Here is a 12,797-nt window from a genome sequence, read left to right as displayed (position 1 = left end):
TTTCCAACCTTACAGCATTGTCTAAAGCAGTTGTGGTTTCACCCAGGAAATCTTGATCCCTGCTGTAATCCTGGGTTTATTCTCTAATAATGTAATAAAAGCTGCTAGGCCATAGGCAATTATACTCATTTTTAGTATATTTACTGAACTCCAGCTGACCACATACTTGAAGAAGTCCCAGCAGTATCAAAATCAGATGTGTCCTCATTTCAAAATGAAAGCCTGTACTGGTGTGCCATATAGTATCTTGAAAAAAGGTCCAGGACTTCCATGTTGCCCTTCTGTTCATCTTTCCCCCTTGAGTATTTAAGTTTGTTCTGCAAGCTTGTTGTTGTCTTTTCCTGCCTTAATGTCTTCTTGACAGCTACAAATAATGAAAAACACAAATAATTTTAGATTATCTCTTGTAGCTGAACATGCAATAAACCCACTGCTATCTTACACCAGTCAAGATTTTCAAAAGTAATTAAGTACGTGAAGATTGTACTTGGTCTTGAGAAGCCTCCTTGGTTTTCTGCTTAGTTTGGGAATTAATAATTCAATGAAAGGACAAGTGCAACCAAAGACCCATTCTTGGTTTCTAAACAGGACTTTTTTATGTTTGTTTTAGGACATTCAGGAAAGATTATTCAACTGGGAGCTTATGGTGAAAATGATTGATTCACTGAAGTCCTATATACCAGAAGAGTGCAAGTGTAGATTAAATATTGTATCAAATATTCTGGACCATTTAACTGTGAAGAATAATCTCTCAGTCCGACAGAAGGAAGAACTTTTAACAGATCTGCACAAGGCCTTCTGGGAACAGCTGGCACATTTCAGTAATGGTGAGTACTTAAACCGGAGCTCATGACTTAACAAATATGGGTATGAGTTCTCATTATTGTATTAAATAGTAAAGAAATTATGGCTTTGGCCCTAAACCCCTCTGTTTTAAAAAGGTATTGATGAATTGGCTGAGAACACTGTTATTGTGAAGGGTGGATGCTTAGAATGGGAACTTTGGCTTTAAGCCTTTTAGGTCTTGTTCAGGCATTACTATGAACTTACTCTACAGTTCACATAATCTATACCTTATTTCATTAATTAGAAGATTGAAGAAGAGTCACATTTGCTACAAGTATTTGTGAGAGTTCTCCATTTACTGTTCACGTACTTGACGCTGTTGATACTGGCTAATGTTAGGGATGGTAATAGCTGTATATGTGCAGAATACTGTCTTAGGATCTCCTGCTAGCATGTGGAGCCAGAAGATATAGAAAACATAGTTGTGGTATCACTCTTGTTAAAAGATAATTTTAAGGCTTATGATCTTCAGATAAACCTCCCTTTTATTCTAAGACTAAAGTACTTTAAAAATGAAGTCTTTTCCTCTTCCTCTTACATCTGTTCACATTGCCTATATGTAAAGTACACAATTATAACCAAGTCTAAGCTGACTGACCCACTGATTTAAGGTTCTGCCTGTGTCACTTTGTATGTTACCTAATGCCCAACATGTTGAGAAACATACCCCCAGTTTCTCTCATAGGTGCTGTATCAAGGGCTCCGTGCTTCCCATCAACACTCATAGAACGTTATAGTCCATGGTCAGCCAAAAGGAAAACAGAAGTATTTTACTTTCACACATTTTCCAGAACCATTTCTGCCACTTGTTGGCTTATTTAAAGAAAATTGTCCTAGCAAAATGGCACTAAGGTTAGAGTTCAGTGAACTGAGTAGTCAGAATGAATGTAGTCTTGTTGCAGTATGTTCTTGGTGCAGTGCTGCTCATTCACTTTCAGGCTTTGTATTGATAAATTGTGCCATATCTCACTATCAGCAATTCACAGAAGCACAGAATGTTTGAGGTTGGAAGGAACCTCTGGAGGTCATATGGCCCATCGCCCTTGCTCAAGCAGAGTCAGCTACAGACAGTTACCCAGGACCATGTCCAGACAGCTTTTGAGTATCTCCAAGGATGGAGGCTCCACAGCCTCCCCAGACAACCTGTACCAGTGCTTGGTCACGCTCACAGTAAAAAAGTGTTTCCTGATGTTCAGAGGGAGCCTCCCATGTTTCAGGTTGTGCCCATTGCCTCTGGTCCTGTCACTGGGCAGCACTGAAAAGAGCCTGGCTCCATCTTCTTTGCACACTCCCTCCAGGTATTTATATACATTGGTAAGATCACCCCCTTAGCCTTTGCTTCTCCAGACTAACCTGCCCCAGCTCTCTTGGCCTTTCCTTATAGGAGAGGTGTTCCTGTCCATCATTCCAATTCCATTTTCATGGCCTTTTGTTGGACTCTCTCCAGTCTGTCCATGTTTTTTGTACTGGGGAGTCCAGAACTGGACCCAGCACTCCAGATATGGCCTCACCAGTGCTGAGTAGAGGGGAAGGATCACCTCCCTCCACCTGTCAATGCTTTGTCTAATGCAGCCCAGGATACCATTACCTTTCTTTGCAGCGAGGGCACATTGATGGCTCATGTTCAACCTGGTGTCCAGCAGAACCCCCAGGTCCTTTCCTGCCAGCTGCCTTCCAGCTGGGTGGCCTCCCAAGTGTGTGCTGGTGCCTAGTTCAGCCACTGACATTCCTTAAGCATAAATGTGTGTTTGTGGGTGTTTTTTCCCCCTTTTTGTCAAGTTTCTCTTATTCCAAAGCAAAAAAAACCTTTGTCAAGGCCTTGATTTTATGCAAAGTAGGTGTTGATAGTTACAGATAGCTATATATAGCTATATATTATAGTTAGTACAACCTGTGCAGAAAGGCATTGTCAACCTGTGGGTTTTAGATAGAAATGAAATGTGCTTAAAAATAAAAAAAATAGTCTGGAGTGCAGCATTTTCACATGAGAGTCTATGTTGACCTTGCTTATGAGCTCCTAAATACCTAAGTTAAACTGTACCTATAATTCACAAGCAGAACACCAAGAGAGCAAGACTGTGCTCCTAGGAAACGAACAAGGAAGTAGTAAAGAATCAAGTAGTGTTGAAAAATAACAGTTGCTACATTTCTTAAAATGACATTTTTATTACAGACTTTCCTGTACTTTCAGTGCACTTTCAAGTGTTTTGTCAGTGCATTGTCAGCCTGTGGATAAGCATGATAAATTAGCATGGAGAATAAGTAACATGTTCAGTGCTACAGTACTGTACTCCTTTATTTCTCCACAAAATAATTTCTCATAGTTAAAGCAGCTTGATGTGGTGGCAGAACAGCAGCCACAGATGACTATTCTTTTGCATTCCCCTTTAGCTGCCTGTGTCAGGAGTGAAGTACTGGTCTGGGGCAGGACAGGTCGGGGAAATGAATAAAGTTGTTCTTAGGTGGACAGGCAATGAGACATGAAGTAGTAGCAGAACATCGAAAGCACCAACTCCACTCTGCAGCACAGGGTTTAGATAGACTCATGAATTCATAAATCACTTGGAGTGATAGGGGAGCTGAAGTGGGGAAGAACTCAGTCCCAAATACTTCACAGTACTAGCACAAAATCAGAGGGACCTTGACAACTTTTGCTGCAGGTTCCTGGATGAGTCGCTTTTGAAGCCTAGTAAGGCGGCATGACAGTTCAAGCTAATCTGAACTAGCACTGCTCTAGACCTTTTCTCCCCACCATATGTTACTGCCCCTGTCCTTGCAGCAGCATTTGCATATCTGCAATTAGGTAATGAGCCACTTCTGGACCTTCCCGAAGCAGGAGGGGGAGGTTTGGGGTGCTGCAGGTGGGAACCTGTTTCTTGAATTAACACACTGCCTTTGCATAAGCAGCAGCACCAGTGAAGGGGAGGGTGTGGGATGGTAGTGATCCAAAAACCTGATAGATTTAAGTGCCATGTGACAACCCAAAAGTTCACATCTAAAAAGACCATCAGAGTAAGAATCAAATTGGTAATCCTGCATGGTAGTTACTTGCCTGTTTCACTCACTGTCAGATTTCTGTAGCTTATGACAGTAGCAAGTGCTACTTTCTCCTTGTGGAGCTGTGGTATCTAATCATTGGTGGTTTAATGTTCCAGATTGTATCCAGCAAAGTAAAGACTTGGTCTTGAAACGACTGGAGTGCCGTGCAAAGAAGAGAGAAGAGTTCACACAGAGACAGAATGCTGAACAAGGGAGTATCCTCAGTAAAACTTTTCGTAATGAAGATGTTCATGATTTTCTTAAGGTGAGCACATTAAAGCTTGTTTTCACTGTTCCATTAGTTTTTAAGGCCACATACATTGCAGATTTCTCCTGCTTCCATAAAATTGGGATTTTTGAGGAATCCTGAGAATCGTGTGCAGTAGCACGGGTAGGATGGGGTCAGACCCCCTATTGCCTAGGCTTGAGTGAGGACTTTTCCTCCAGTTCTGGTCTTCTTGCATTGGAACAAAATACCAAAGGGTGTTAATGCTAGATTGCATGTTTTGTAGAAAACATTGTTTACTTAGATACTATGTATTTGGTTCAATATAGGAAATCTCTGGAGGAAAGGAATCGCTCTCTACAACTACCTGAAAGGAGGTTGTAGTGAAGTTGGGGTCAACCTCTTCGCCCAGGCAACTAGTGATAGGACAAGAGGGCATAGTCTGAAACTGCTCCAGGGGAAGTTCAGGCTAGAAATTAGGAGGCAGTTTCTTTACAGAAAGGGTCGTTAGGCATTGGAATGGGCTGCCCAGGAAGGTGGTGGAGTCACCATGGAGTGCCATGATCTAGTTGATGTGGTGGTATTAGGGCAAAGGTTGGACTTGATGATCCCAGAGGTCTCTTCCAACCAAGTCGATTCTGTGTTTCTGTAAAGCATCTGGCCTGCATTACAGAAGAAAGCAGACTGCACTGATCTAATTGCTTTTCTATGAGTGAGGTTACTGAGGTTCAAAAGACTATCAAATTTCACATAAGCAGAGGGAAAACTCATTATGTTCATTGGTAGGATACCTTAGAGAAGGTTTGAAATAGATAGTTTAATATGGTATACAGTGGCCAGTGTAATGTTTTCTCGGGCATATTTTCTATAGAACTCTATTGTTGTTGTTCATAATGTGTATATGAAATCAGAGTTCTTAGCTGTAAATGCTGAGACCTGCAAAACTCCTATAACTGCTGAGAACTACAGATCCAAGTTATTAAGAAATAAAAAAAAAATCAATCCTCAATTTTCATGAAAAGAAATAATTTGAGGTTAAAGTGGTTAGATCCAGCAGCATTAAACTTTTGATGAAATCTAATAACTTAGATAAACTACTGTATGAGAAGACTCAGCTTCTAGCTGTAGCAAACTGTCAAAATTTATTGATTGCAACACTGCAATTTTGTACTGCAGGGCCAAGTTCTTTAATTATATTGTAAGAATTGGGTAATGCAGTTACTGTTCTTATATGCAACACCTGTCTGGCAACATCTCACTTCAAAACAAAAGGTTTCAGGCACTTTAAAACAGTAGAGCACATTTTACCTCTTTGGCTTTTCATAACTTGAGTCAAATAATACTATCAGACATTTTTGTAGCCATTGAGCACTTGTGAATGTATTTTCCTTATACACATCATTCAAAACTCTTGGACACATCCAAAATTTGTTAAACAAAGCTTAGAAATTTTGTATTAAGACCTCTCCCCTACAAGGTTAGAGCCACACAGCTTTATGCAAGAGATGCTCTATTCTGTACACCTTAGAAAGCTAACAAATATGCTTAGTCAAACTGTAGACTAACGATTTGCTTATGACAGGCTGCGCAGGAATGGGCAACTTGCACTTCATGCTGCAGGACAGAACACAGCTGAATCATAGTATTATGAAATGCCTGTGTACAAATAATAAAAGAAGTCACAAATTTAAGCCTTTCTGCTGCCATAGTGGAGAGAGCCTTTTGTCCCAGAACAGATGAGGTCTTGAGTCCAGAGACTCTTTGAAGAATAAAAAAAATGGTAAGCATCTGCAACTCCCATGATTTGACTTAAATTGTCCAGTTACTATTTTGTGCAAACAATCGCCTCAGCATTGAGGAGCTTTTTAAAATGTGTTTCATGGTTTCACAGCCAGCCCAGCAGCGAACGAGTTGGTCCCGAATCCTCAGCATAAGCCCAGAGTTGTACCCAACAAATGCATTTTTCTTCTCTGCCTTCCCCCCTCCACCTCATCAAAGGGCTTGCACCACCATGGTAGCAGCCTTGGCAGTAACTGACCTTTCTGCTGAATTGTAAATGGTTGCCAATTAAGAAGGTGGATTTTGCAATGAACTTTCTTCACGTCAGTTTCTCCTGAATGCAAGCTGGATAGTAATGATTTAGTTGATGCAGCTCTGTTTTTTTGATATAACAGAATGACTTAGATAGTAAAGGTTAGAGTCCCTGTATCATTCTGTCTCCTTTGTCTATGTTTCCACTAGAAAAGGGGCATCTCATTTTGTTTTTTACTGACAGAGAACACAGGAATGATCAAGTGATGCACACAAACCAGAAAGTGCCAGTTACAGTCTTGCTCAGCCCTACCCCCGGTGAGCATACAAGTTACAGCAATTAACTTGTCAAATTCTGTGGTAAACTACGATTTCATGATACTTGTGAATTTTCAAGTCCAGCTCTACAAGAATGACCTGTACATGAAGAGTTTATGAGCACTTTTGTGCTCTTTAAAAGAGCCCTATGGAAATACCTGATGAAGAAAGCCATATTTACCACAGGAATGTAAGAAGGCACTTGGCAGTTTAAATCAAAATATGGAATATTTATGTACAAGACCACTCATTAGTCGACAGAAGGAGATGTTCTTTGTCTCTGAAATTCAGTCTTCCATTACAGCACATGAGCCTGGCAACACAGCACAGTCCTGGCTTGAAGAAAAAAATTGCATCCCTCTTAAATCTGTGACCTAGGAGCAGATCAGGACCAAGTCATAGATCAGCCTTTTAGAGACCAACATGGAACATGATGACCAACCCCAGTGCAAAAGCCCTATACAGTGTGATACAGCTGTAACTGAGGTGTCTGATGGTGATGTCTGCTGGCTCTTCTGCACCTCATAGTACTGGCTATGATGAAGTGATATTCATACGCAGGAAAGCAGGTTGCATGTCAGATAATTTCACATGTTTTCCAGTATTAGGTACATATTATTTAACCCCAAATTGCCGAGGCTATGGAGTTTCATACTCAAGACTGGATATGCTCAAATTAACATCGTAAGACAAGTTTAATTTCCCTCTGAGTCACAGTTCCAGATAGACACTGTTGTGATAGTGCATGGGAAGGGCATCTGGGAAGGAAGAGGAGGATCACAAGAAGCTATCAAAATCTTTTCAGCTATTTAAATAAACCTATTGTGTTTTCTTTAGGCTTACCATGAGGTGTTAGAGAAGCATCGGCAAGCACAGTGGGAACTGGAGGAGGAGGATGACTGCGAAAGCACAGAGGCTGTTGCGGATCTCTACAAGGTGCCACCTCTAGTGATATGTATCATTTACTAAAATAATTCTGAAGATCCTATAACCCCACTACACAATATCAGGCCTTGGGGAGGACTGGGGAATTGCAGGAGAGATCATGGCAGCTCCAGGAAGCTAGGCTGGCAAACCAGATGGAGATGGAGACAGGACTGTCTTACACATTATCTTGCTTTTTCCATTATCTTCTCAACACACTACGTTTCCTAACCTTGTATTAGTCAGAAAATGCCTACATGTTCTGCCAAATCATGCTGTCTGGGTGGCTGACAAGGCTGCAATAAAGTTGAGAGTGTACAATGTCTGGCATTACTACCAGGGGAGAGACTTCATTTATGTAGCATAATTATCTCCTCTGCACCATGGTAGGGTGATACTATTCTTAGTTAACTTCACTCCATCTCCAAAAGTAGTTTTCTCATCTCTTTTCCTCTCACAGAAATTGTTTTGACACTAGTTAGTTCCCTGAAATAAGTTCAGATCTTTGGAGTAAGTAATATTTTTACACTTCTTTATGTTACTGATTTGGAAAATATGTAGATGCCTCATGCTTTTGCGTCATCTTTAATTATTTTCTGTCTGCACTGAAAAATAAGATAATGTGATTTATCTGATGAAGCCCAAAACTGTAGCCAGCAGTGACCTTTAATTAGGCTGGAACTAATCACTTTCAGCTCAACAGGATCCTTGTCATGATTAATTATGACCAGATCAGGATGTTACAGAAATTTGTAGTCCCTATCACATTAGGATAAGATACCCACACAATCTTAATTAGCACTAGTCCACATACACTTTTTCAAATTCAATTGCTAAAAACAATAAAGCCACTGTATTTAGAACAAATAGTTTTGCCATGTTTTTATGTAATAGTGCAAGCAACAGGATATTTGAGAACTACTACTACTTTGAAGAAAGGAAAAGTTTGCTTGGAGGGCTATGCCAGTGAATCAGAGTAGATTAATTCTACAAAGCTATTTAAAAAAGGTCAACATGGATGCTGATACTACTGCGCACAGTCCATTCTCCAAAGTTACTAACTTCTCCACCCCCTTCCTCAATTCACATGAAGTCTCTGGAGACCAAACAATTTTTTTTAACCCTACACAGTTCCACCTCATTTGTGAAATTATATTACTTTCCTTTATTGTGTAGTCTGCTTTAATGACACTAAGATCAGACTGAAAATGCTATTTCTTTCAGCACTGTTAGCTAAGTTTCTTTTCCATTAAAGAAAAATTGGTTTGGGCGAATTAAGTGTTTCTAGAATTGCCAAGTTGCCAGGAGAGCTGTACAGACTTGAACTCTGCCAATTCACCCAGTTCTGAGCCATTTTATTCAGTATTACAACTGCTTTCTTACTCCTAGACACAAATAAACAGTCAGACATGAAAAACTGCAGGTGCTCTGATCCAACTGGCATCTGTTGAATAAGGGTCCACAAATCTTAATTTCCACTTTTTTTGTCTATAATAAAAGTCTTTTATTGTGACATTTAACATAATGAACAACTGCACTTTTTCCCTTTAACCCTAAATACAGATAGTACAGACTGTTTTAGGAGAGCAGACTGCTTCTGAATATACCTTGTAAGCAGCATAAGCTAGAAAGAAGAGAAAATACAAGTGAGCATAGCCCCAGTGTAGGTAAATGGAGTTGTTCTGACTTCGACAGCTGAGGGAACTGCAGTAGTTAAAACACATTGTCCATTACCTGAGACATAAAAGCAAAAGTAGATTTACCATCAAGGGAAGGAGTTGCATCTCACAACCACAATGCCTTTGCCTCTCTCGCTGCTCCACCAAACTTGTAGAGTAGAAGTGCACCTTGGAGAAGCAGAAGCCTTTCCCTGCGCAGCAGAGCTTTGCCCCTTCAGTTAGTTTATCCATGTTTCCGCTAGGGAGAAACTGCTGCTACCAGTGGGGAAGGCAAGATGCCCATGGGGAGGCAACAGGGATTTGAGGTACTCCATAGTGCAGTGGTGTGACTGCAGCTCAGGCAGACCTAGGCAAGCAAACATTAGACTAACCAGCTGGTTACTAGCAGCCCTCATATGGCAATAGTCAGCACTGTGCTAAAAGATCTGTGTCCCAATCGGGTTTGAACCAGCTGGTTTAGGCACATCTGCAAACACCGCAAAGCTCCTTGTTGTCATTCCAGAAGGTCTATACTCCCTGAAGCTTAACTGATCGTCATTTGCCTTGCACTCATTTGAAAGGTTTGACTCTGCTGTTTCTGTTCTACCATGAGCGAGGAAAAGGTTAAATTAAACATTTAGTTAAACATTATATTGTTCACTTAATCTCCATATTTCCTTAACTGCAAGCATGTGTTACTGAGTAAGTTAGAATGCAAGGAAAGAACTTCACCAGTAGAGAGTTCTGTTCTGTTGATTTTTTATCATTCCAGTAAAAACTGAAGCTTAGCAATGTTACTGGAAAAACTGAGTGAAACTCTCTAAAGTCACCCTGGCATGCTCCACAGATACTCAGATGAATATTCCTCAGCCTGTGGTCTACGAGACATTCAAGGATGGACTGCAAGACATTTCAAGAAGATGCATTCATACATTTGTAAACACAGTCAGAGTGGAAAGAACTAGAAGTAATTAAATATTTAAGAGTTCAGGCCAGTTTTTATTTTGTTGAAAATGAAAATTAGCCTTGCAAAACTGCACAAAGTAGTTAGTTATACTTTCCCACACACAGAAGTTAAATAGTTGTTGTATTTAAGGGAAATAAAACTGAGATGTCTTACTAGGAGCTAATTACCTAAATCTAAGAGGAGACAAAGTGTTATCTAAATCACAATTTGTCCATAACCAAGATTTAGCACTAGCATCCTATATACCCCCTCTTCCAAGTAGCTCATACCCTCTACTGGCCCAGGATTAAAGAAATATCGCTTATTTCTTCTGGGCTGAACAATCTAATATTGTCCAGTACTTACAGGATTTAGACAGTTCCAGACAAGTTTGTGCTTGTCATTGCCATAGTGACTTTGGTGGGAAACCGCCAGAACTGGAATGAATCACACGACACTTTTCGGATTAATGCCAGCAGAACCTAAACCATGGTGGGTTTTTTTCCACATCCAAGCCCTCTGTTTTCTTAAGTTGCTTTCATGGTCCTTAGGACATCAACAGTATTGTAATTTATCAGATAAACACCAATATCCTAGTAAAGAACAGCCATGTTGGTTTAGACAAATGGCCATTTGGAGTAGTATCCAGTAGTTCGTGTGCTGTAACAGCACCAGCGTTGGAGAGATGCATAATATCCAGTTAGCAAAGGTTAAGTCCCATTCTCAGGCAATCTTTCAGCTAAGAGCATTTACTAGCAGCTTTCAAAGTAACTGTCTTAGAGCATACAGATGCCTCCATCCTATATCAACTTTCTAAACCATCCACCCCTATTTAAGTATTATATCAAAACTTGCACTATAGATGACAAGCCAGAATAAGTCCTCAAGGAAGACAGCAAGCACAAAGTTCTGAAGGGTCGCACTCACAAATTCACTCAGCCAAGCTCAGAAACCAAATGCCCGGTCGTCACCCTAAGCTCATGGTCCTTAGCTGCTATATTTGAAGGCCATTACACCTTTATATTCAAGGGAAAGGAGCTGGCAAGGTCTTACATGTGATAAGGGCTTATATGTGGCCAGCAGGTCGAGGGAGGTAATTCTCCCCCTCTACTCCGCTCTGGTGAGACCCCACCTGGAGTATTGCGTCCAGCTCTGGAGCCCTCAGCACAGGAAAGACATGGACCTGTTGGAGAGGGTCCAGAGGAGGGCAACAAAAATGATCCGAGGGCTGGAGCACCTCTCCTATGAAGACAGGCTGAGAGATTTGGGGTTGTTCAGCCTGGAGAAGAGAAGGCTTCGAGGTGACCTCATTGCGGCCTTCCAATACCTGAAGGGGGCCTATATGAGAGATGGGGACAGACCTTTTAGCAGGGTCTGCTGTGACAGGACAAGGGGTAATGGTTTTAAACTAAAAGAGGGTAGCTTTAGACTTGACATAAGGAAAAAATTTTTTACAATGAGGGTGGTGAAGCACTGGAACAGGTTGCCCAGAGAGGTGGTGGAAGCCCCATCCCTGGAGGCGTTCAGGGTCAGGCTGCATGGGGCTCTGAGCAACCTTACCTAGTTGGAGATGTCCCTGCTCACCGCAGGGGGATTGGACTAGATGACCTCTAGAGGTCCTTTCCAGCCCAAATGATTCTGTGATTCTATGATTCTATGTGATAGAAAAGTTTAGGCCCTCCATTCTTCCATCAGTTGTGTGCCAGAATGACTTGACTCGTTTCAGTAGTTACCTTGGTTTGTCCTAGTGTAATCAAGCAAGGAAGCAAGCCTGACAGACTTAGTTTTATGAATAAGTAGAAGGATAACCTCAATGCAAAAGGTGATATTAACATACTAGGAAAAGGTCACCATATCACCAAATAGACAACCATTGAATATCCTGAGGACAAAAGAAATGATGTCACTTACCTGTAAGTGTGACTCACTTGTGGGATAAAATCCTTACCTTGTTCTCACAATGTTCTTATAAGCCCTTCTCAAATTTCTATGCCTTTTTTATTTTTTAATTTTTTCCTCTTTTAAATAGTTTGTGAGTACCTCAAAATAGATTTATGTAACCGTCTAGCACTACTGTAGCCTGTAGTGCTACAGTACATCAAAGAATTATCCAAATTGGTGAATAAATATGTAAAAATGCAATGATCTGGAAGCTGACTGTGTTTGCATAGAATAATTGAGGAGGTTGGTTTTGTGTACACATGAATAAATCAATTAAAATGATTTAACCAAGGTTAATAGTATCTGTTGATGCCTGAAGTGAATGAATGAGTTATATTTGGAGGATAGCATAGGACTTTTCAGCCATACTAGTGGATTAAAATAGTGCACTGTAGTTGGATAGTCTGTGTTTAGACACAGGCTCCATAACTATTTTTTGAGGTGCAAGTTGAGGAATGGGGGCAAGTGATTTTGATTATTGCAGTGTATCATAACTGAAGGAGGAATTGTGTCAGAGCTAACCGAATGGCTCAGCCTAATATTTTCATAAACACAGTCTGCAGAGTTATCCCATACACAAGGGGTATTGTGCTGCGGTAAGAGTTCTGTATTGGCTTGGGTAGCTTTTCAATTGCAAAGCTTTTACCGTAATTTTCTTTTACACGGCAGCAAGAGCACCCTTCCAATATATCCTGTTCTGTTTCTCGTGCTGTCTTGGAACGATTAATGGCTAGGTCCTTGCAAGTCTGTCTCAAGTTTAGCATATCAGATGTTCACCAACCTTTAATCTTTTCTTTTCTTTTCTTTTCTTTTTCTTCTTTTTTTTTTTTTTTTTTTGTACTTACTCTTTTTTTTTGTATAGGAAGAA

At 40.6% G+C, this 12,797-nt stretch overlaps 1 protein-coding gene across 1 annotated transcript in view; it reads left to right on the top strand.

Moving 5' to 3' along the window:
- The window catches only part of EVC (Ellis van Creveld syndrome), a gene marked incomplete at its 5' end in the record, with an annotated part of 51,971 nt that overhangs the window by 12,600 nt on the left and 26,574 nt on the right, over positions 1 to 12,797 (top strand). The window contains 3 exons of the mRNA XM_009701685.1: positions 611 to 827; positions 4,002 to 4,150; positions 7,298 to 7,396. Coding sequence (XP_009699987.1) covers positions 611 to 827; positions 4,002 to 4,150; positions 7,298 to 7,396 — 465 coding nt within the window. The remainder of the gene's footprint in view (positions 1 to 610; positions 828 to 4,001; positions 4,151 to 7,297; positions 7,397 to 12,797) is intronic.

The sequence above is a fragment of the Cariama cristata genome, unplaced genomic scaffold (assembly GCF_000690535.1).
Source record: "Cariama cristata isolate BGI_N322 unplaced genomic scaffold, ASM69053v1 scaffold20826, whole genome shotgun sequence".
Classification (NCBI taxonomy): domain Eukaryota; kingdom Metazoa; phylum Chordata; class Aves; order Cariamiformes; family Cariamidae; genus Cariama; species Cariama cristata.
Note: the sequence above shows the minus strand (reverse complement) of the source record. Positions and strands in the feature narration are given on the sequence as shown.